Genomic DNA, 24,670 nt, shown 5'->3' with positions numbered 1-24,670 from the left:
CAGAGGTGCTGAATGCCTTCTTTGCCTCTGTCTTCACTCCTGCAGGGTCTCCCTATGAGCCCCAGATTCATATAGCCCCAGAAGAAGTCAAGATAGAGGAAGAGTTTGACATGGTAGATGAGGATTGGGTTAGGGATCAGTTGAGTAATCTGGACATCCATAAATCAATGGGTCCAGATGGAATGCACCCAAGGGTGCTGAGGGAGCTGGCGGAGGTCATTGCTAGGCCACTCTCCATCATCTTCAGTAAATCATGGGCAACAGGTGAGGTGCCTGAGGACTGGAGGATAGCAAATGTCACTCCAGTCTACAAGAAGGGCAAGAAGGAGGACCCGGGTAACTATAGACCGGTCAGCCTCACCTCCATCCCTGGAAAGGTGATGGAACAACTTGTTCTTGTGACTATCTCCAGGCACATCAAGGACATGGGGGTCATCAAGAGCAGTCAGCATGGTTTTATCAAGGGTAAATCATGTTTGACTAACCTCATAGCCTTCTATGAGGAAATTACTAGGTGGATAGATGATGGTAGAGCGGTAGATGTGGTTTATCTTGATTTCAGTAAAGCATTTGACACCGTCTCCCACAGCATCCTTGTGGATAAGTTGATCAGGTATGGGTTTGGTGACCAGGAAGTGAGGTGGATTAGGAACTGGTTGAAAGGAAGGAGTCAGAGAGTTGTAGTCAATGGGGTAGAATCTGGTTGGAGGTGTGTTACTAGTGGAGTCCCACAAGGGTCGGTGCTGGGACCGGTGTTGTTCAACATCTTCATCAACGACCTGGATGAGGGTATAGAATGTACCCTCAGCAAGTTTGCTGATGACACTAAGCTGGGAGGAGTGGCTGACACACCAGAAGGCTGTGCTGCCATTCAGAGAGACTTAGATAGGTTGGAGAGTTGGGCGGGGAGAAACATGATGAAATTCAACAAGGGGAAGTGCAGAGTTTTACATTTGGGGAAGAACAACACCATGTCCCAGTACAGGTTGGGGGCTGAACTGCTGGAGAGTAGTGTAGGTGAAAGAGACCTGGGGGTCCTGGTAGACAGGAGGATGACCATGAGCCAGCAATGTGCCCTTGTGGCCAAGAAGGCCAATGGCATCCTGGGGTGCATTAGAAAGGGTGTGGTTAGTAGGTCAAGAGAGGTTCTCCTCCCCCTCTATTCTGCATTGGTGAGGCCACATCTGGAGTATTGTGTCCAGTTCTGGGCCCCTCAGTTCAAGAAGGACAGGGAACTGCTTGAAAGAGTCCAGCGCAGAGCTACGAAGATGATTAGGGGAGTGGAACATCTCCCTTATGAGGAAAGGCTGAGGGAGCTGGGTCTCTTTAGCTTGGAGAAAAGGAGACTGAGGGGTGACCTCATCAATGTTTACAAATATGTAAGGGGTGAGTGTCAGGGGGATGGAGTTAGGCTTTTCTCAGTGATGACCAGTGATAGGACAAGGGGTAATGGGTGTAAATTGGAGCATAGGAAGTTCAAGGTGAATATCCGAAAAAATTTTTTTACTGTGAGAGTGACAGAGCACTGGAACAGACTGCCCAGGGAGGTTGTGGAGTCTCCCTCACTGGAGACATTCAAAACCCACCTGGATGAGTTCCCGTGTGATGTACTCTAGGTGACCCTGCTCTGGCAGGGGGGTTGGACTAGATGATCTCTCGAGGTCCCTTCCAGCCCCTAAGATTCTATGATTCTATGATTCTATGATTTCCATAGGAAGTAATTTCAACATTAAATATCAGGATTGATTTATGCTAATTTTAACTTGAGTAAATAAATCAAAAGGAATTCAGGCTCAAATTCCTTTAAACAGAAACCAGTGGGAGGAAGTACTAAATTGCTATAAACATAACTGAATATGACCTTCAAAAATATTTTTTAAATAAGTGTTACTACTAATATAAAAGTTTTCATTTTCACTATGGTATCTAAGGCAAGTCTGTCCTGCATTCCCTGAGTATTCCACCAATACTTTTAATATCCAACCACAATGCCTGGTAAGTATTTCTTCTTGATGCAGGCTGTGTAAATGTGACCAGCAAGCTACACTGCAAGCTCACCATACATACAAGGTTCTGAGGTAGATAAGCATCATCATCCCTAGAGAAATGGTAAAAAAAAGATGAATTTCTCAACTTTAACAACATTTTCAGTAACACATTTAATCCTTTAGATTAAAAATTTAACTTCATAATAATTGGAATAGTGACCAGAAAGGAGATTAGCATGTGCTTAGCTCAAAAACTCCCAAAGCACAACAGAATGCGTCCAAAGGTTTAATTGTGATGACTTTGATACAGAAGCCATGTAAGTGACAGAGCCCTTCTATAGACTGTTAGAACAGTATTACACATGATTGTCTTCAGGCCCCAGTACCTAAACAATACTGGAATTAAAAAACAAAGAAAGATCTAGCTGATTTCCAGCTGGAGAGGGAGAAGAAATACAGAGCTGCATTCATGCATTTTACAGGAAAGATTGCATAGCTGGTTTAGAAAGAAAATGTCTTTTCATGTCCTTAGTAATAGTTCTGTGCTTCTTTAACTTCTTCATGAGTTAAGATGATTATATTCTTCCATTCAACATGATCAGCCCATAGAATGAGGAAAATGCAAGACCTCCTTTGAGAATAAGGACACAGCTGTAACATTTATCTTGGGAAGAAATTAATCACGTATGCAGTTGTCATATACAAAAGGCAAATATTTCAAGTTTCTTAAGGACATGGCAATCCACAAAATACTGGTTGAAGGTAAGCACCAAACCCAGCAACTGCCATTTCAGTGACTGAAAGACAAACCTGGGATGTGGTTGTCTTCAGAAGGGGGAGCTTGATCTTGACTGCAGTTCTTTCACCTAAGATCATTTCCATGCAAGATCCCCAGCTGTACAACACAGTGATAGAGGCATCTCATTATTTAAGGCCCATGCTTTCTTTCAAATACTCCTGGAAAAGCTAATATTTGTATCTTTTTTTTGCATTTTTAAGAGCAGTATTAAATATTCATAAATATAAAAACTATGTGGAAATACCTTTAACAACATTCTTATTCTGACTGTTTAAAAAAAAAAAGGAGAAAAGAAAAATAAACAAACCACAACCCAACAATCAATATCTTTGCCAGAGTGCTTGGCCAACAGAGAAGATAAAAATGTGGCAGTTCCAAATATCCTGTAAATCACATGATGCTTCTGTCCCTTTATGGCAAAAAATTATTTCAGTACTTCCTGCTGAGTTCTAAGAAGCCATAATTAGAGGACAAAAGCCTCCAAAGTGCCTGAGATTCAGAAAGGCTGGACTTGCAAGTCATTTCTGATAACACAGTTCTAAAAAGCCATAATTAGAGGACAAAAGCCCCCAAAGTGCCTGAGATTCAGAAAGGCTGGACTTGCAAGTCATTTCTGATAACACTGGCTCACAGAAACATCTTCAGATTCTTATGTGGAAAGTACTGCAAAGAAAAAAATATTAAGAGATGTAAACACATTTGTCATTATGCACATTTTCCTTACACTACAAAAAGAAAGATTCTGTGTAATGAATCTGAAGATTTAAGCATTCTGGGAGAAAATTCCATCTTGTGAAAATTCTAGCTCAGGGAGGCAAGCTCAGCACTAGATTAAATCAAGTCTAAATTGATCTAGTTACTGGATATACAGAAGAGCTAAATGTTTCCCAACTGCATTTATGCCATGGCACAGCATTTGGGTTGGTCCCTAAGCAAGTCCAACTAAGCAGATAAATGTGTTGTTTCTCTTGCTAGGAAGAGGTTCAGCTTGTTACCTTCTTTTTATTTACACTAGGATAGGGGCAAGCAGCATGCCTTCCTACTGCCATCAGTTTTCAGAAAGACTCCCAATCATCTTAGGATAGTAAAAGACAACGTAAAGAGAATGCTGAAGGCTCATTTTCTCTAGGTAGCAATCTCTGTTCAATGTCATGACAATATAAACCATGCTTCTTTCTTTCTTGACTGGCATCAGAAGGAACTCTTACATATTTTTGTATGTAAATACTGTAACTTCAGTGCCTGCATGAAAACAAAACTGTAAAGGTTTGGAGTATTTGAAAGGCTGAAGAGCTCTGGACATACAGTTCTTGGACTTTGTTTTACAAAACGACTGTTCAAAGTTACAGCTATTTGATTTGAATCAGGAACTCACTGAAGGAAGCTCTCTTGTATGTATTTGGAGGAGATACAGCTTTATGTTCACAGTGACCTCTAGGAACTTCACATCTAGGAGTTTGTTCAGTCTGGGTCACACTGCAAGAGATTCTGTACAGCAGTCTGGCTTACTGGCCAAAGGACTGTGAAGGAAAGTGTACAGGGATGCTGAGAGCTTATCTGCACTAAGGTTTAGAAAAAGAGAATTATAACATCTTGTTTCCAGTACAAGAACAGAGACCCATATTAGCCCAACTCTTGAAAATTTAAGTCCCACATAGGAAATGTCCAGGAAGTAAAAAATTCACAGCACTGTATATGAAAGCATTGTTTAAGCTCCTTAAACAATCCATCCAAATCTCCTTCACTGGAAAACTATTTATTGGAATTTTTTTGCATTTCTATCAGAGAGTCATTTTGACCTTTGGAGATTAAGCTTCTTACCAAGAAGCAGCTGAAATATTCTGTGGAAAATATTGTTTTCTTGCTAAGCATCTCTTGTCAATTTATTACTAGCTCTAATTTTAGTCCTTAAGAACTAGATCATCTCCATGTTGGAACAGGTCTTATGAGATGCACATTTCCTGTAAAGGAGCTGCTGTAACTTCAGCCTTCAGTAAGACTGGAGTCAGGATAAAGGTTCTCAAAGGTTTCAGAAAGAATGCATTTCCAATTACATCTTTTTGTTTCATCTGCTGTTTCTCTGTCTAGTCCTGGCAGCTCCCAGGTGTCAGTAATTCTTCTCAAACTCCACTTCACATTGTTATAGCATGTTTCACCCTCAGGCATTCAAAGAAGCTTAAACTTCCAAGATGATTTATTAAACAATTTCCTCTGGAAAATGTAACCAGTCTTGTAGAACAGAACACTTTGCCAGTGCCAGTTCAGAGTGCTAATACTGCCATTAAACTACAAGCAGCTTCTTAATGGTGGCAATTTTGAGTGAAATAAACCTGCTTGGATCAAATTTTCTGAACTAGCAACTATCATTATCATTTACAGCTTAGTCAAGCTTCCAGGATAGCAGCCAAAAATGTCTGTATCTTCTTCCCTGGTCAATGATATGCAGTGTTTTCTTCTAGTCTTAAAAAAATTCCTCAGCAACAGCACTGCAAATCAAGCAACAGACTTTACTGCATCTTCATTTGCTTGACAGCGGTACAAAGCTTGCCAAGGCTGCCTGCAGGAGATGAAACCTACATAGGGTCATTGAGTAAAGGTTTGAGATATAAGTGATGAAGGAAAAGCAGTTAATATACAGTGTGGGGAAAAGTGCTTCAGAGAGTGTACATTGCTATAGGAATCTGGCCTTCCAAGGTTTTCCAAAAGCAGGGCAAAAAAGTTATTCCTCCTCAGTAATTTCATACCTGATTTTAATGATGATGAGGTTTTACAGTTAGGTAGTTCACATAAGACTTCTCAACATTTGTCAGTGGTCAGGTAAGCACTGGTCCCATGTAACAGAGCAGTGAGAACAAAATTATCTATGGCTTAGCAGAGACCAACTGCTCAAGCAGTGGCACAGCCAGAGAGATAAAAGCCAACTGCCTTGCATCCTAAATTTCCTACTCTTATGATGAGCAGAAGTGGCTTTCAGAGGGGGGAAAAGGCAAAGAACAGAATAAGAAATCTCTTACAACATATAAAAATAATCTGGGGTCTAATAAGTTAGTCAACATTTTCAAAAGGATCACGTACCAGGTGCCAGTATGGGATCCTAGGATCAGATATTCCAAAATGCTGATTGCCCAGAGCTTCACAGCAAAGCCTCTGAACATGGCAGTTACCCAGCATCTCCAATTGCTCACTGGCTAACATTATCAAAAGTGGCTTTTGCTTTGGTTCCTAGATGTTCAATTCTCACAGCTGATGAGCAGTTGAAAATACAAATCAACAAATTGGGCACTAAGGCTTGAATTGTAAGTCTGGAATGCATTTAGTTGGGCACAAAAAGTGGAGATACACAAAACCAAATAAAATTGTGACATTGATGGGTTGGTATTTCTTCCATATGTCTGCTGAATATTTCAAAAGGGCCAGTTATATTTAGATGAAAACATGTATTCATATCTTTTTACAGTATTAAGAAGATAGTTCAGGCATAGGTTTGCCACTGGCATGTAGGGTTGTTGATCCACTATTTAAACACTTCCTGTGCTTTGCATGCTCTGTTTTACATTAGATGGTGAAACTGCACAGGCCTGTCTTAAGTTTGGCTGCAAGCAGCCTCCAGTTATCTCTTAGGAGAAGCATTACAGCTGAAGACAGAGGAAAGGAAAATGAGAGGCCATGAAACAAGCTGGAGAAAAAATATCAGAAAGATAAAAGAAAGCATTGTTTGCTTAACTGTAGTGTGTTCAAGACTGTTAGGGTATGATTTAACTCAATGAATAGAAACTGGGTTTTATGTTGAGACAGATCAGCTACAGGAATTGCAGTCTTGGACCTGAAAGGAAAGTCCTCATTTTCCTTGAAACCAGGGATGGAAAAAATCTACCTTAAATATACATATAGCCATCTTGGACATTAAGGACACATGTTGATAACATTAGTTCACCATATCACAGACACATACCAAAGTGCATGTATTTAAACTGAGCAACTGGATGGTCAGTCTTCCAATACGTGGTAGCCTGGGCCTTCGAGATGATCCATCCCTCCATCCCTATTTTCTCTTCACTTAATCTGCAACAAGCTCTGTACTTTTCACTTCACCCTCTTTCTACTCATCACCTTGCACTACTGAGAAACCAGCACTCAGCTCTTTCTACTCATTTCCTCAGCTACCCAAAGCATCACAAACTTGGAAAACAAAAATAATTATGACAGTCATTCCAATGGCCACAGTGGCAAATAATACTCTGCTGCTTTCTCAGGAAATTACTGGATTGCACAGCATCCTCAGCTTGGAATTCTCTGTCAGCAGTTTGTGAGCCTCTACAGCACAGCAGTAAAGTCAGTCACAGCAGAGGAAACTTCTAAAACTACAGCTTCTGCTGAGCCTTCAGATCTGCCTCTAGCTCCTCACATTTGATCTCTGTTCTCTACCAGATCTGTAGGTACAGCACTGCCTTTTCATTGATTAAAGGAAACTCTACCTGACAAAAACAGCTTCTATATGGATAACAATATAAAGAAAACATTTCCTTAGCTGGAAATATATGCAAGCAGAATATCAGAATACCTATTCAGCTGAGCCTCAGCATAAGGATAACAACTTGCTCTAAAAGTTTCCATCGATACACTTGATTAGTCAAGGAATGCCTGACATGTTTTTAGTATATAAAAGATTGACATTAGCTTTGTATAATAACCTCTTGAGATGCTGGTGTTTCTCAGGATTCACAGGAATCATGTTTTCATCCTTTATTTTCCAATCATTTTGTTAAATATGTCTTTTCTCAGAAATTTTATTTATGAAAGAAATTAATTGTTCCATGTTCTGCAGGACACTTGAAAAGTTCTTAAAAACCATCAGCATTAATATTAGCAACCAAATTTTTGATCTATTTTAATTCTATCCTCAAGTTAAGCCTTATTTCCTATGAAATGCAGTTTATTCAATCATTCTGACTGTGAGCTTTGTTAATCCTCCTCAGTAGCTTCTGAATCCTTTGCCAGAATTCAGCAGCATAGGACTGAAAGATGATTGAGTTTCTGCCAATTTCCTCCAAACAGGCAGCTGTGCAAAAAAAAAAAAAGACTCTAGGATTTCCACTTCATAGAAAGATGCAAAATTATCCTGCATCTTTCCAGACATCAGAAAAACTACATAGATGCACCAATCTTCACTGCTGAACTGCAGGAAAAAATGAAAAAAATAATTATTTCTCTGATATCATCCAGCTAAATCAGGAGATGTAATTCTGCAGAAGCTAGAATTTACTAATTCCAACATTCCCAGAACAACTTACTGTCATACTATACACCTGCCTGCAGTCCAGACAATTGTTGGATTATTTATCTTCCCAGATGTTAGAACTTGAGTTATTATCAATAACAAACAGCAACACTACCAACTTAACAGCAATGTGTATGAACACAGACTATGAAAATAAATTTTCAGATTATCAAGTGTTTACTATTAGACATAGTTAACCCAGACCCCTAAAATTTAGGGACTAATTAGACCCAGGTTTTAACTTCAGCCTAGTCTGCCAGTGGATTTCAGATTCAAATATGAACTCCTCCCAGTCTGGAAATACCTAATTTTGCTGGCTGGTTCATTATAATTTCTTAAAGATCTATCCCTATATTAGTCAAGTAACAGCTTTAGCTATAAATGTATGTAGAATATGTTACTAATGTGTAAAAATAAAAAGCCATTTTCCTTTCAAAATGTCTCTTTAAATACAAAACACGCAAGAAAAACTGTCTTAAAGTAGCTGGGTTTTATCCACAGATTATTAGGAAGACACTCAGCAACAAAAATTAAAAATATCCATTATAAAAACACCTGATAAAGAGGGGATTGAAGAAAGACTGCACTAATTAATACTTTTAATTTATTTACTGCTACCAGCATTAACTGTACCTACTGTAATGTCATCTAGCTCCCACCTTCTCAGCACAAAAGATTAATGTGTTTCCCTGTATATTCATAACAAGGACAATATTTACACACATTCCTATTCAGACACCATGGATTCTTGCTATAAGTTTGAAAACAATGTTAATTTGAGCTTACAATAAACCAGATTATTTTCCTGAAGAAACTAAATGAACAAACAGGAAGAAGGAAAAGAAGGTAACTAAAAGTCACTGAGCTCTTAGTCTTCAAGTTAGGAGAGAACTGGAATATGCTGTAGAAAAATAACTGATTTAGGATAAGAAGTCCTCTAGCCAGCTCTCTGGTAAAGTACTTCTCTGGCATTTTTGTATTACATTACACCTTGATATCCTAAAAAAAAAAATAAATACCTGAAGATATGCAAGGGAATATATTTTTCTTAAAACAATACCTTAGAAAATCTGGTGCTTTGGAAATCATGTTTTCAAAATCTGAAAATCCTAGTTTTCCATCACCATCCATGTCAGCTTCTTCGATCACTTTCTCACAAACCAGAGTGATTTCTTCTGCTGTTAGCTCTTCTCGGGTCAACTTATTGAGAGTTTTTTCCAAGTCTGCTTTACAAATGAAGTTATCTGTGTTAAAATCTAAACAGTAAAAGAATCAAAGAAAAGATCACCAACAACTCTCACACTCATTGCCCAACAAAAAGGGCATACCAAGCATCCCAATACAGTACCATAGATCTTAAAGGCATAGATTGCTTTAAGCTCTCTGGGAGCCATTTCACTGAGCACAGAGAACATATCCACAAAATCATTGAAGCTGAGGCTGCCATCTCCTTCTTCTGAGAAAGATTCCACAATCCTTTCTTTGAATGGATTCTCCTGTGAAAAACAGATACAAATATATATACTTCAGTATTTTGAAGACTAAAAAAACCCTGCAGACTCCCTGTTATAATGAGTATTTCTTCCATGGTTGGCCTTTGAAGACATTTTTCCTTCCAAAATGCATGTAAAACTGCACATTTGCATGCTTGCAGCAGCACATGCTGCTGCATGGTATCACTTCTCAGCTCCATTGTTATTTGTTCTTTCTAAAATGGTGCTCACCCTGTTTCTCCTGGGTGGAAAACATGCTTTGTACATGTTAGGGTAAAGGTAGTAAGAGCTGCACATAAGTTCCTGACAGGGTGTCAGACTGATGCAGTCAGGAGGGTCACAGCTCCTGCATTAAGATGCCAGCACACACAACAGGGGATGACAGGAGGGCAAGACAACTGGCCCAGATAGGAAGCCACTGAAATAAACAGGGTCTTTATGCCTTCTGCTGACACCTGACTGAAGGCTGGAAGAACAGATACTACTTATGAAACCACCTTAAAAAGTAAGTATCTGCATTCTACACCTGAGTGACATGGAACCATCAATCAACCAAGCCATGTATATGCATTCAGGATGCAGTCATATCCCAACAGCATCTTGTAGAAAAGTCCTGCATTTTCACTCTGATACACAATGTCCAACCTCTGGTTGAATTGACTACAAATTCCAGAGTTTTAAATGAAATTTCATCCCCATAGGATATGATCCTAAGGTCCTTTTCAAGCACCCTACCAACCCACCTGGTGTCAAGGCTACTCTGAGTAAGACAATTACTTTCAATTATTTTAAATGAAATTTCACAAAAGAGCTATATTTGAGAGGGAAATGACCAGAAAATGTTCATTTCCAGTTTACTTCAATTCTTTCTTGATAATTCCCACAAAGATGCATCTACAGAACATTTTCTGCATAGCTTTGATGGCTAAAAAAACAAAAGCAGTGTGCACAAATCAGAGATACACAAACAGCTTGATGTTTTATATTTATGTAGTATCCTTCATATTGAAGGAACAGAAAGTACCTTACAAGAATTGGGCTACTTACCACTAATATGCAGCTGCCTATGAAATGAAATTAAACACCTGTTAAATGGTGTGCAGCAGCTTACAACAAGAGCTGAAGGTAAAGAGGTTCAACTGAAACCACAGGGGGAACTTGGAAGCATAATGAAATTTCTCACCCACACAGAGATAAAACATTCAAGACACATTTTGTTATAGCCTCATATGATGAAACGTTTTAAGGGTTCTTGTTAAAAGACAAGCCTAACATACAAAAGCTTCATTTCTTTAAAAAAAAATGGGAGGTGTGACTGTGCACAGGGACATTTCAAAGAACATCCAGGTTCCGGAAAGCAGCTTTCCTGTTTCTTCAGGTGATTGGTCCATTCATACTACAAGATGACCCTCTGCAATGGGTCACACAAGTGCAGAGAAGTGGTCAGACATTTGGGTACAAGGTGTGGATTGATCAAGGCTGTACCACACCTACATTCATTTGTCAGGCCATGACAGCTGGCAAACTTAAGAAGAACTTCCAGTGACAAATTCCCAAGATACTTCAAGATCTTCTTCACAGAAGCTGGCCAGTCACATCCTCAGAGAACATACTTGCTTCTCTCAGGAGGTTCTTCTTTAATGATAACAAAGTACTCAGGACACATCCACTAACTAATGAGATGTCTTTTGGTCTTGCAGTTTGTGCTCTAAGACTGCTTCCAGGGTAGAAATTAGTTGGAGTCTGCCAAATGGCAAATATTCAACTAATGACAACCCATGTAAGTGTGTGCGTCGATCTTCTAAGGATGGGCAAGATCTAAGAAACAGACACTGGAAGCCTGGTTTCCTGACACAATCCAGATTCAAAATTCACTTCTAAATGCCAAGATACTTCCAGCCTTTCTGGCAGAGATAACGGTCAGGAAGAAGGCTGTTTTAATGGATAGGTGAAGTAGGGACCACAGAGTAACAGGCTCAAAAGGCAGGCCGTTAATGAAGTGAACCCTAAACTCAAATTCTCCTGCTGGGTTCTATGACTGAAGTAATTCCACTACAGGGAGCATGTCTACAGATTTCAAAGGGTACGAGATTAACGAGCTCACTGTGGTCCAAGCTGAATATGTAAGGCCAAGCTCCCTGTTCAGATGAAGACAAAACCAGGACAAACAAATCACAGAATAGTCAAAGTTAGAAGGGACCTCTAGAGATTAATCAGGCCAATCCCCCTGCTAAAGCAGGAGCACATTACTCAGGACTGCACCCAGGTAGGTTTTGACTATCTCCAGAGAAGGAGATTCCAAACCCTCCCTAGGCAGCCTGTCTGAGGGCTCTGTCACCCTCACAGTAAAGAAGTTTTCCCTTGTGTTCAGATGGAACTTCCCACGTTCCAGCTTGTGCCCATTGCTCCCCACCCTATCACCAGACACCAGAGAAGAGTCTGGCTCCATCCTGCTCACACCCACCCTTTAGATATTTACAGACATTGACAAGGTCTCCTTGAAGTCTCCCCTCCAACCTAGACAGACCCAGCTCTCAGTCTTTCCTCATAAGACACTCTAATTCCCCAATCAACTTTATTGCCCTCCACTGGACTCTCTCCAGCAGTTCCCTGTCTCTCTTAAACTGGGGAGCCCAGAAGTGGACACAGTATTCTAGATGTGGTCTCACCAGGGTAGCAGAGTAGAGGGGAAGGATGACCTCCCTCGACTTACTGGCCACCCTCTTCCTAACACATCTCAGGATACCAGTGGGCTTTTTGGCCACAAGGACACATTGCTGGCTCATGGTTAATTTATTGTCCACCAGGACTCCAAGATACTTCTCATGGCTGCTTTCCAGCAGGTCAATCCCTAATCTATCCTGACGCATGGGGTTGTTCATCCCCAGGCGGAGGACCTTACATTTGCCTTTGTTTAACCTTAGTCTCCTATAAATAAAAGAATTTAAAGTAGAAAAGAGGGATTCCTGAAAATAAAGATACAACAGCCTCAAATAAACAACAGGGTCATATCTCTCAACAGTCTGAGAATGCAAAATAACATCCCAGAATTAGCCAGATGGCTGAAAGTCACTGTAAAAGGATATGTAGCAATCACTCGCATCACATGCATGATGTGTAGAGGAGATACAGCAGGTGTGCATCTGTGGGTACTACTCAGGCTGAAGTGTCTGCCTTGAGTGCTTGGAAATGTGCCTGTTTGTGGTATGAACAGACATGCAGACAGTGGAAAACAAGTGATTCTATTGTTTTAAATTGTCAGTTTAATAATAAGCTAAAGTAAGATTCATTAGGGCTGAAATATATGGAAAAGGTCCACTTTCTTCCTAAAAGCACATGAAAAAATGGTGTCTCTGTTCCACGTTTAGTATTATAAAATGCTAACCACTAGAGTGGATGAGAAAACATGTTGGAAAAATTATCTTTATTTACACAATTAATTCCTACATTGCTTTCTTTGGAACAAGTCTCATCAGAACTAAGTGTCATGGTAAGAGTTTAAACTGACATCTTAGAGGCAGCATCGGGTAACAAACAGGGAGCACAGATGCAAATATCCCTATCAGCAGGGAATATCAAACCCAGGGCTTTCTGCATTAGAAATAGTAGGCATGATCTCTGACTGAACAAGCATATTGCAGTTGCATAAGATGAATCATCTATTTAACATGGCAGATCTTGAAAATACAGATGAATTAATGATGAATTAAAAGGACCTGAGCATACTTCTTAAGTAACTCTTTACCAAATGGATCTCTAAAACCTAAATGAAAAATAAAATCTTTCCTCATATTGATTTCTTTCCTTTAACTTTCTCATATTATGTGTCTTCAGGCAGTATATCTGTGGCTTACACAATGGAAAGTATTAGCTTACCTTCACAGATACTTTTCACATCCTTTCTGTAATTTCATTACCTGAACTCTAAAGAGCACAGATTAGAGTTCCATCATATTTAAAGGAAAAGCCATTGGGGGGAAGGGAGCAAAGGGGAAAATGATACTGTTCCTCCCTAGATTGTTTTCTCTTAAGCACCAATTGTTCAAAAAAGAAAACTTTTTAAACTAGAAACTTACACTTGTCTTGTTAAAAAGCCTTTTGTCTTCTCACAATAAAAATGAGAGGGGAGAAAGAAACAACTGTTACAGCTAAAACTGCTCTTTGCAGATTGATGCTGCTGTAGTGGCTGGAGATAATCCTCCTAAATGTGCCATCCATCTTCACCATTACTTTTTCTACTCAGATAATGGTGTTTATGTATTTTCATTCATGTCATGTGGCATCCATTCCAACACAGACCAAGAACACTCTACAATAAACCATAACCATTCGTTTTCTATAAAAACTATTGTAGGGATTGTTCATGAGATTGATGCTAAACCTTAGCAAGTCACTTACTGTTTTCCCCAGTCCTCTAGCTTCCATTACAAGCTCTAGGAAAGCACTTTGTCATCCTGCCCTCTCTGTTTTGCAGCTTGATAAACTGATTTAAAGCCTTGTACCCTGTGTTCACAAGCTGACTGCATTTTGGAACTAAGATGTTGCAATTGAAGTTGTAAGGTAAGTCAAGGTAACAAAGCTGGAGATGCTGGGCAGGCACTACAAAATGTTTCTCACTTTTCTATCCACAGAAACGTCATTTTCACTTTTGTATTTAGACAAAAGTCTCTCCTGCCATTAGTAAAGATACTGAGATGCACACAGCAGTCTGCTTTGCAGACTACTGGAAGCCAGAATCCTTTTGGGTAGTTTAATCAGAACTTGGTCAGACCTGATCGGAAGGAAGTTTTTCTCTAATTTCAGGAGTTACTCCTAAAAAACAGAAATTAACTCTTCTGAAACGAACACTAATATAAAAACAGCTAAATTGTTTATTACCAGACCTCTATGGGAAAGATTTATGCTTTGGAAGTGGAAGTGCAACAGCAAATTGTCCCTGGAACAGATAAAAGCACTTTTTTGTGGTTTTTTTTTACCTTCCTCAAAACTAGTAATTTTTTTTATGAGTAGATCATTGTATTCATGCCACTAAACTTCTCTGCAGTGCCTACAGGGTACTGATTCAGAAAACTCTGCACAAACCAAGGCTAAGGAACAGCTAAATTGATAAGTTTACATTTTAAAAAAAACCAATCATGTCATTCTGACAGAAAGCAGGAGTGTAAGAGAGTTCAGCAATGAGCTCTGTACTGAAGGCTGCACTGTGGCCACAACAGCCAAACAACTAAAGATTCTGGTTGCACACAGAACACAGCAGTGTATAATGGGAATATAAGGCACTTTAACAAAAACTGATTCATTACCTATAGCAGGAAACTGCAGACAATACCAGTAAAAGCCATCAAGCAGCCACAGATTTGGCATTGAATGGGGAGAAGATGGCTCTCACTTATTAAAATGGGAGGGTAAAGGTGAGACACAGTTAAAAAGGGCCAAGAGTGACCCCAAAGGGGTAAAACATCCTATGATAAGTAGAAACAACAGGATTGCAGAGACAAGGATGAAGGGATGAACTGTAGAAGATTGGTCAAAGCAAGGGTGGGGGTCTCTCTGAGGTGCCATTGCCTGTTACTTGGAAAGCTTTGAAACTGAGGACTCACTGAAATAACTTCTGAAGTTCCATCCTGTTAAAACTGAAGGAAAGGTTTTAATTTTACTTTGAAGCCACTTACATGCATTCATGTTCAAACTTACAAAAAATAGGGTGCTACCACTGGTTCTGAAATGTGAGATCTATTCACTGTTCCTTGTGTATCCTTCCTTTCTCCTGATTCCTGTGTCTGCTGCTCACTGCTTCAGTAGTGTGTGGATTTATTAACTACCTGACTCATCATTGCAGATAATGACAAGGCCTGTGAGGATCAATGAAGCTATTGCACGAGCCAAAAAAGAAAGCAACAGACTGTAAAGTGAATGAAACAAAAATGGTTCCCCTCCAGAAAGTCCTTTTACAACCAACTCCTGACAGAAGGGTTGCTCCATACCACAATAACCAAATACAGCCCACACACCAGACTGAAGATGCTGACAATTAGGGACATGTGTGGCAGAAAGACAGCCACCCACTTCTACAGATCATGTGTGATCCCTATCATCAGGTTACCTTTCCACATGTGGCAATACCAGGGATCCGGTCAGTGAAATCAGTCTTGTTTTGAAATTAAATCACTTTCACTTTCTACATGATCTCATACTTAACAGCCCATATCACTACTTGGACTTGGCAAATATTAATTGCTGCAATCTCACAGGTGCCCACATGCCCTGAAGTTAATTTATTAGACTGCTGCCTGTGTAACCAAGATTGTCAAAATTAGAGACCAGAGACTGCAATGAAGCAGATGGAGTAAACTAGCTCTGTTTACCTCAGTGTAATGGTAGACTTCATCAACTTAAAGTATCTCGCCCTTCTTTATTTATTCATTTCTTGTCCTGACTTTCAACTTTTAAGAATCATGAGTTTGTGAATAATGAATTACCAATTAAAGCGAGTGGACCATTAGCATTATTTTTTCTTTGAAACACAAAAGTTCTAGCTCAAAACATTCATCCATGAGGTAAAGAGGTTTCTTTATAGTAGCAGAATCTAATTTAGAAAAGTGCATTATTGATTCTATCCATTTGTCAGGATCTTCAGTGGCATTGAGCTCAACATTGCCAGTAACTAGAAATGTAATATGTATGTGAAAAAAACCAGGTGCATTGAAATTAGTGATAATTTTATTAGCATTCAATAGACATTTAGTTCATTTATTTCTATTTTAAGAAATGTAAATGTTGGCTTTGTCTTCACATTGATGAACATTCACTAAAGAAAGAAAACACCATCATGACTTATTTAGCAGGCTGGTGGAGCTGCAAAGTTTAAGGATGGGTTTTTTGGTAGTGTATGAGCTGGAGTTACTACCAAGATTGCTTGGAAGATGAAGTTGAGGGGACAGATTCTCCCCTCTTCCCCACCATTTGCACAAGTAATCACAAAATACTCCATAACCAAGACTGACCCTGGTTTATACCGAAATCCTAGGTGGCATTTTAAAATCTTTTAGTGCCAGTGTTTTGAAAGAGTTATGAAAGAAGATCCAGTCTCCTCTAATTGATATTTTACTGGAAACAAGCTCACGAGCTATTAAAAGCACTTTCTCTATGAACTCCTAGAATTCCTGAAATAAAATTAGTGATGGGACAGCAATATTTTAAGGTTCTTCCACAGCTTTGTGAGAGAATTACTACAAAATTTGACACTGAATTTTGTTTGTTTTAAGAAAATCTAGTTCCATTACCCTGGAAGCATTTTCTAAAGCAGGGTCAGAAAGTTTCACTGACTTGATGTGGAGCAAGATAAGATTACAATCCCCTTTACTCATGGAAGTCAATTCAGAAGTCTATTATCATTACCACCTAAGTTTGCTAAGGTACTTGAGACATGCTCCTGTATCTTAAAATCTAAACACGGCCCAGTGTAAAATTTCTGATTTGTATCTCAGCTGAAGTATCAGGCTGTCTTACCAAACAGCAGTCTCCCATCCCCAAAGTTTTCATAGGATGAGCCATCCCTTAAGTGTTCAATCCTGTATTACTTAAGCCAAAAAGAATGTGATTATAGTTTCATGCTTTCTTTTCTGAACCTAGCCTTGATTTTTGCAAAGCAACTCTCAGCCACCTGGCAGTTAAACTCTGCCACGTCAGAAAACTGAGCCAGAGAATTCATATAGTGCCATCAATATCCTAGAGACAGTAACAGAAAACTTAAGGAATACTGTCATAGCAGGAGTGCTGGTGCAAGCCCCTCAGATGCTGCAGTGATGAACGAGTTGCAGAGAGAGATATAAAAGTACTTGCAGCCACGGATAAAAGTATCAAACCCCTGGGAATGATGCATTTTACCACAAAGATACAAATTCACTCTCTGTGCATAACCAAAACCAGCAGATGGCTGAAAACAACTGGAATACTTCAAGATGATCCCACACACTTAGACCTGAAGTTCATGCTATCTCATCCTGTCAGCTATTTTAAAAAGTGATTTATACTGACCAAAAAAAAGTGATATATACTGACATCTACAACAAAAATTAGTAATGTTTGTTGTACAGTATTCCAGACAGCACTTATTTGCATTTTGACACACAGCTGTTCATCCAACATGACAGCACTCCAATAAGGCAGGCAAATACTCCTATTTCAAGATGAAGGATCCTCCTTTTGCACTAGCTGCTAAGCTTCAAATGACTCGTTCCAGGTAACTGCTAAAAGCAGGTCCTTTAATTAAATCACCTCAGACAAATCTCAGTGGGGCATTTAAATCCAATAGACCTAAGGATTGCTTCTCAAGGGGGAAAAAGGTATGCTACGGTAACTGTCAAAATTATCTGTCCATCCAGCCCACCAAGCTCACTCTAACTGGAAACTGTAGCAGAGAAGGCAGGAATTGAAATAAAATGAGATACAGCAGATTCCAAAATTAGTGCAATGAGCATTTCAGGGACTTTCAGTTAAATATTGCATTCAGATCATAAAACTTAATAGCAATCTGTGGAATTCTGGTCTATAAAAGCAGCTAATTTTTGAAGCCTAATGCTGGCTTTGCCAAAATGTCTTGTGGCAATGAGTTCCTCAATATATTAATGAGTTATGTCATCTGTCTGTCAGTGATGGCTTGAAAAATAAGAAAAAGTATACAAATATTTGTTATACAAACCTTACGTGAGATAAGAACAACTGCTTTCTAACCAGCTCTTCACACAGAGATCCCACTGACTTCTACAGAATTGATATACACAAAGAAGACAGACTGTTAAATTAAATTTTGTGTCCCACTCATTTCCTTTAACACTTATCCCAACCACCTCTGCAAGAAAGACATCCACCAGAGTATTTTCCAGTTTCTGGAGCTGGTTTTGCCCTTGAACAGTAACAGGAAGGGGAAGACCTCAGCATGCCACATTGCTTTGGGTTTTCAAACTCACTTGGCAAAACCTCTGGCAGATGAGCTACAGAACTTAAGAAGATACAGTTTGTAAGCAGTCGGAAGTGATACCTTTAGCTCAGGCATGTTTATTATAAGCTGCATAGGTAGTTTAACATCTGGGTCCTTTGTATAGTCCATGGGCACAACGTTTGGTGCCATTTCATGGTATCGGCCATGCAACCTGTAAACAAGCAGAAACAAACAGCCAATAACTGATTTAAAATAACCAATTCCATTCATACAGTAATCAGACACAAATTTGTCTTGCAGCTCAAAGTATTATTTTTGGTGCACAAGTCTGAGCCCACCAAATTCCCATCTTTTTGAAAAAAAGAGGGCTTTGATGCAGTATCCAGCATAACTGCTATTAACATCCATAAGTAACTAAGCAGTGTTTCACACTACCTGTAAATAACATTTAAGCACCATGACAAGTAAGCCTGGACCAATGTACTAACACTGAGTATAATGCAGGGATCCATCTCAATGCAGGTTACTGGTTGTTGTTTAACAAAGACTTTAAAAGCCAAACAATATGCAACAATGATGCTATAGACAGCAATATCCTTGGGAGACCTTCCTTCTAAATTACAAGAAGTCCTTTTCCTATCTGTGCCTAACACAGCAGATTTAGTTTCACAATTCTAGCACTGGCTGACACCAGCACACAAACCAGTTCCACTTCACTCCATTCACAGTTTTGTTTCATTCCTGGCTCAGCTTATTCAAACCAGTATATTTTAAAGGCAATAAACAAATGCTTTTCCTGAGAGATGCAAGTCAAACTTAGTTTCACTCTCTAGAGCTTGCTTATAGTGCTCAGGGTATTACAGTTTTGGTAAGGGAGCTGGGAAAGAAAGAATGAAAGGCCATGAAACAGATTGAAGTTTTAGAAGCTAAATATTATAAAAACTGTCTCAGTCTCACATAAAGCCTGGACAAGGACTGCACAAATGTTGTTACTTCCAGTTGTTAACTGAATTAACTTAAGTGTTAATCCCACTCTTACTTGTTGTCTTAAAATATTCCAGTGAATGCGCTCAAGAACTAAGAGAAAACAGCTATATGTAAAGAAAACATCAAATTACGTAGAATGCAAAATTTAAACCTGTCTTACCACAGCTGTTGTCACTGGGATGCTCACTCAAACTAGGAATAGAAACATTTCAAGTGTAAAATGGGTATCCAATTCAAACTCACCAATGGATCTCAAATTTTAAATTCTCAAACTACAGACAAATCACCTGATAAGTAAAACACATTGTTTCTAGACAGATATTAGATAGATTCATTCTACTGATTTTCCAGATTCTACTGAGATCTCATCCTAGCCAAACACTATCTAGAATCAAAGATACTGGCAAATAACAAGAGGGAATACATGTATCCCTAGTGCTCAGAGTTCAATATACTTCACATAAATGTATGATCTGCCAGTCCTCTGAGAAATACCATGTGTGAAAAAATAAGAAAGGTGAGGTAGTTGTTGTTCACAAAAAGCTTAGAAAATGTCATGTTCTATAAAATTTAGTTTTTATCATAGGTGAAAATTTTGTCTTGCACCTAATTCATAAACTGCTTAGGACAGAAAGTAGCAGTTTTGCCATGCCTTACATGCTAGCATAGTATTCTGGTCTCTCATTAGGTCTCATTTACTAATTATGCATATTAAAAAACAGCATTTGTGATTTTGTGAATTAATTTTCATTTTAAGGAAAAAATCCTGCCTGCTCACTAGGTATACTAAAAATTACAAATAGAGATTGACATGTTTTAAGAAACAGAACATGAACAAAGCAGTAATACAGGAACACCTCATCAACCCCTTCATCCTTCCAGCTCTAGCTTCAGCCACCCCTCCATCAGCCCTGCAAGCAACTGAGCTATTTCAGATTAATGTGGGTAATGACTTGCAAAAACTAGGAGGAAAATAATCTACAGGCATCTTTTCTCAGCACCTCTGTAGTCACATTTATGGCTTTTCACAAAGAACACCGAAATGGAACATGGAATCATGTTTTGTCTGGATCTTAGGAAATTGATGTCTTTACTGTGTGCACCAATACATTGTGCCACACAGGAAATTATATATTCACTGCTCTAAAGATACTTCAGCAGCTTGCTCACCCTGACATATCATAAATTCATAAATACTGTGTAATTCAAGATGCAATAGCCATTTCCCACTCAAGCAACTGACCTCTGTTGTAAACAGCAGCTCCAAAGATGCCCCTAAATACAAGGGAAAAAACAGCTTAAAGGACAGGAAACCTTTCCAACCACATATCCATCTAATTATTATCTTTTTTAAGCTAGAATGCTTACATGGTGCTCTAGTCTTTATTAAAATAAAAAATTAATTATAGGAGTGGCTTGACCACTGAGAGCAACATTTCAAAACACTAGCAATGCATTTCTGGCAATGCCTGCTTATTTTAACTGATGAGATTTTTCTTCTCTACCTCCTCTATGATTAGACTTTCCTGTCTTTGCTCCATCTCCTCCAACAGCACTATGAATACAGGCATCTTAAAGGAGTTCTCCATAACGTCTTTCAGAGGACACAGAAGGGGCTGGAACAAGTGACCTGGGTTTCATAGTTTACTAGGCTTGCTATATTCATCTAAAAACAAGGTATGGAATTTTTCTTCGTTCTTAATAAAAACTCTGAACAAACCTCGTTTGTAGAAAAAAAAAAAAGCTGAGTCAATTTCTACTGGGAACAAAACCAGACAGAAGTCTAAAAATGTTGAAATAAAGTATCTGTTACTGAAATACAATAATATTGCAAGAATAAAGAAACACCTGCTAATGGTAACAAAAGACACAGCCACAACAGTGTGAATCTGAAGTTACTTTACTATTAGGAATAACACAGTGCTCCAATAGAGATTGGAAATTAAGATGCCAAAAATACTTATTACAAGTATATAGAGAAGTACTTGCTTGTCCCTACTGTGACTCTCAGTGATCTGGTACTCAGTACTAAACCTTCTTATGATGTCACCAAATGAAATAAGGAATTTTGAAGTGTTATCTACAGAACAAGCAATATTATTCTAACATAAGAAATACCCTGGTAAGGTGCATGACAGGTTGCAATGCTGTGTCCCAGATGCCATCTGTTGTGAAGGAACAAACTTCTTTCAATGATGAATGCTTAGAGGGAGAGAGATTGAAGAGGTCACAGCCACAACTCTTAGCAGCTGCTTACTGACATTCCTGTTCTCAGGACAAGGATTTAGTCTCTTTACAACATGGAGTATCAGTGCAAAGTAAACCCATCATTTCTGGCTGACAAAATTCACCACCTTGTCCACAGAAATTAGCACCACCTATTTATCATGAAATTCATCCAAACTCTGCAGTAGCTGAAAGAAGGATCTGATTTTTTAACCAGAGGGCATCACGTTAAATGCAAGGCACCTGGAGAAGTTATGTTTTATATTAGATGTCAGAACTGCCTTTCTCAACCTGAAGATACCCACTAAATTGTTTCTTCTAGTATAGGGCCAACTTCTACTTTTCTGTGGACAAGGCACCTGCAGCGTGTGTACGTGATGGTAATACAACTACCCAGGACTGATGCATTCCCTCTTCTTGTGCTTTCCCTACCAATTCAAACATGGGAGTTTTTGGAAGCCCATCAAGAAAAATGAAACTATCTTAGCACATTTATATCTCCATACAATGAAAACACACTAATTTCAGAATGCATCTCTCAGAAAATCCTCCAAGCACCCCTCAGGTATTAGGTTTTAGCTAAAAGCATTGCCAAAGGACACAGAATAAGAACACATTCCTGTTGTTTGCTGCCACAGATTATAATGGAGCTAATTCCTCTTTTCTTTCTGCAAGGAGTTACAGCCAGAAGAACTGAAAACCACATCTGCTGACAAAACTAAATTTTAGAATAAAAAAGGAATTACAGGCAGAAATCTGTTAACATAATATGTTCCCAGTGCATCCATTCAGAATTAAGTCTTTTATCTCTGAAGATAAGCAAAAATGAGTTGCCAGGCAGTAGGAAACAGCATTCCAGAACACTATCTTGGGCTCAGCAGGTGTCTGCTAGAACTAGCTAGAAGGCAGATGATGAACACAAATGTGTAAGTAATACACAGTGGATTTGAGAGCAGCTCTGATACCGTGTTCTCTTCCCACTAACTCTTCCATTAATTCACCAAATGGCTCAAAGACCTGTAGGTATAAGAGCTTTCCACCTGAGTAGATTTCACACTGAAGCATCCAAATGAGTCTGTAGGAAGTGGCTGTGATCCAATTCCTGCAAACTAAATTGCAGCAATAAAATAGTCTTTCACTTGCTTTGATCTGCAAGGATCATGCAGCTCTATTTGTGATAGCTTTATTACATGGCATGATTAGCTAATATCACAATAAAAAAACACCACAAGATTTCTCTAGCTTAGGTTCCAAAACTAACATACAGTAGGTTACACAAGCTCCATTAATTTGTAATTAAAAAAATAAAACACAATCAACCAAACAACAAAATATACTAACTCCTTTCCCACCAAAAAATCCTTTATGTTAGCAAGTTCTTCAGGGACACCATGCTCTGTTTTATGACAAACCAGATTGTCAGTGTCTCAAATGACCAACCATTGTAGAAAACAGGTTGAAAAAGTTAACAAAGCTGCCTCAGGCTCTGTTAATCTTACAGGATTCTGAGAAAGCCACATTTCACAGTGCAAACACAGTCCCCTTTTGCCTGAGTTTCAGCAACACTTCTGTTTACTTGAGTAACCCACATTACATTGGACCAGTATTTACTTTTGGGCAAGGAAGCTGAATGCATTTCTGATCAATTATTCTACATACAATGTCAAGATCAATATACATAAGGGTTATTTACACCCATAATTCTCCTGCCTTTATACATCACTACATGAATCTGTGATAGCACCGCCATACTTGGACCAAGTACTATGACCAATAGTTGGGAGTCAGACTCACAGAATCATCTCCCAAATACTGCACCAATTACTGACTGTTCTGACACACCTCTCAATAATGTCAATTACTAACCATAAACAGAAATTAAACCTCTGTGGTAAAGGCTCTAACATTTCTCCTGTTCTTACAGAAGCAGAAGGCACTTCAGGTGACTGGAACGCATCAGAAGCTGCTGTGACAAGGAGAGAAAAGGCTTTTTGCCCTTTTACTCAGCATGCCCCTCAACAAGAAGCATATCTGAAAATAACCTAAAGCTGCTTCAGCTATCTACATTAGTCCCAGAAACATTTCTGTTTTGTCAGGGGAGCCATGTAAGGTTTTGCAGTGCTGTCTAAACACACAGCTTTGGAAAGGCTGCCATTACCATACACAGACCATTGTTTTCAGAAGCCATCAGCCTCATTGTCTTTGTACTAGTGACTAAAGATCATGTAGTGTGAGTTTTGCTTAAAAAAATTTGTCTGGATGCATGCAGAAGCATTTTCCCATCCCTGGATGTGTTCTCTTTGTTGCCAGAATGCCTTATTTACTCTGCATGGAAGAAGGAAAGGAAAAGCTGGCAGTGTTTACTAGTGTCTTCCCTCCCACAGGTTACAGTGAGAGGGAATAAAGTGACAAACTCAATGATAAATTTAATTTACTGATGATGCCCTTGTCCCCAGAGACTTTGGTATATGTTTAAGTTTAATACATTATATCCAAAGATTAAGACTGCTGAAATGCCTTTACAGAAATTTCAAGCCCACCCACCCACCACTCCTGCATAAACACAAGCACTTAAACTGCAGGGATGTTCAGAAAAGTGATGTGCTTGAAAACACAAAAGTTCCCCAGTCAGCCCCTTGAGATAACAGATAGTTTCAAGAGCAGTACTGCCTGTGCAAGTAAGTGGGGGTGTACTTCTTCCATTGAATTAAGGGCAGAACAAGTCTTACCCTTGTAAGCAGCAGTTTTAAAATGAACTCAGCTGCCCATCAACCATGAAACAAAAAAGCTGTGTTCAGAAAAAAAAACACTAAGTAAACACCACAGTATTGTCTTCACAGCCTACTTTTTGTTTATGCTCACCTTCACTCTACCACTTGTGAATACTTTACGTGGTTAAAAAAAGGTGGGTCAGAGTTTATTCTCATTTCTCAAGGTGTAACCTCCTGGAGTCAGCAA

At 39.0% G+C, this 24,670-nt stretch overlaps 1 protein-coding gene across 1 annotated transcript in view; it reads right to left on the bottom strand.

Moving 5' to 3' along the window:
* Positions 1-2,968: 2,968 nt before the first annotated feature.
* CIB2 (calcium and integrin binding family member 2) overlaps positions 2,969-24,670 on the bottom strand; it is a 39,337-nt gene continuing 17,635 nt past the window's right edge. Inside the window, exons 3-7 of the mRNA XM_009994370.1 lie at positions 18,599-18,710; positions 9,414-9,561; positions 9,126-9,321; positions 3,322-3,450; positions 2,969-3,229 (exon numbers count right to left, since the gene is read on the bottom strand). Coding sequence (XP_009992672.1) covers positions 3,429-3,450; positions 9,126-9,321; positions 9,414-9,561; positions 18,599-18,710 — 478 coding nt within the window. The 3' untranslated portion in view covers positions 2,969-3,229; positions 3,322-3,428. The remainder of the gene's footprint in view (positions 3,230-3,321; positions 3,451-9,125; positions 9,322-9,413; positions 9,562-18,598; positions 18,711-24,670) is intronic.

The sequence above is a fragment of the Chaetura pelagica genome, unplaced genomic scaffold (genome assembly GCF_000747805.2).
Source record: "Chaetura pelagica isolate M959 unplaced genomic scaffold, ChaPel_1.0 scaffold222, whole genome shotgun sequence".
In the NCBI taxonomy this organism is placed as follows: domain Eukaryota; kingdom Metazoa; phylum Chordata; class Aves; order Apodiformes; family Apodidae; genus Chaetura; species Chaetura pelagica.
The sequence above is the reverse complement of the archived record's forward strand: the minus strand, read 5'-3'. Positions and strand labels throughout refer to the sequence as shown.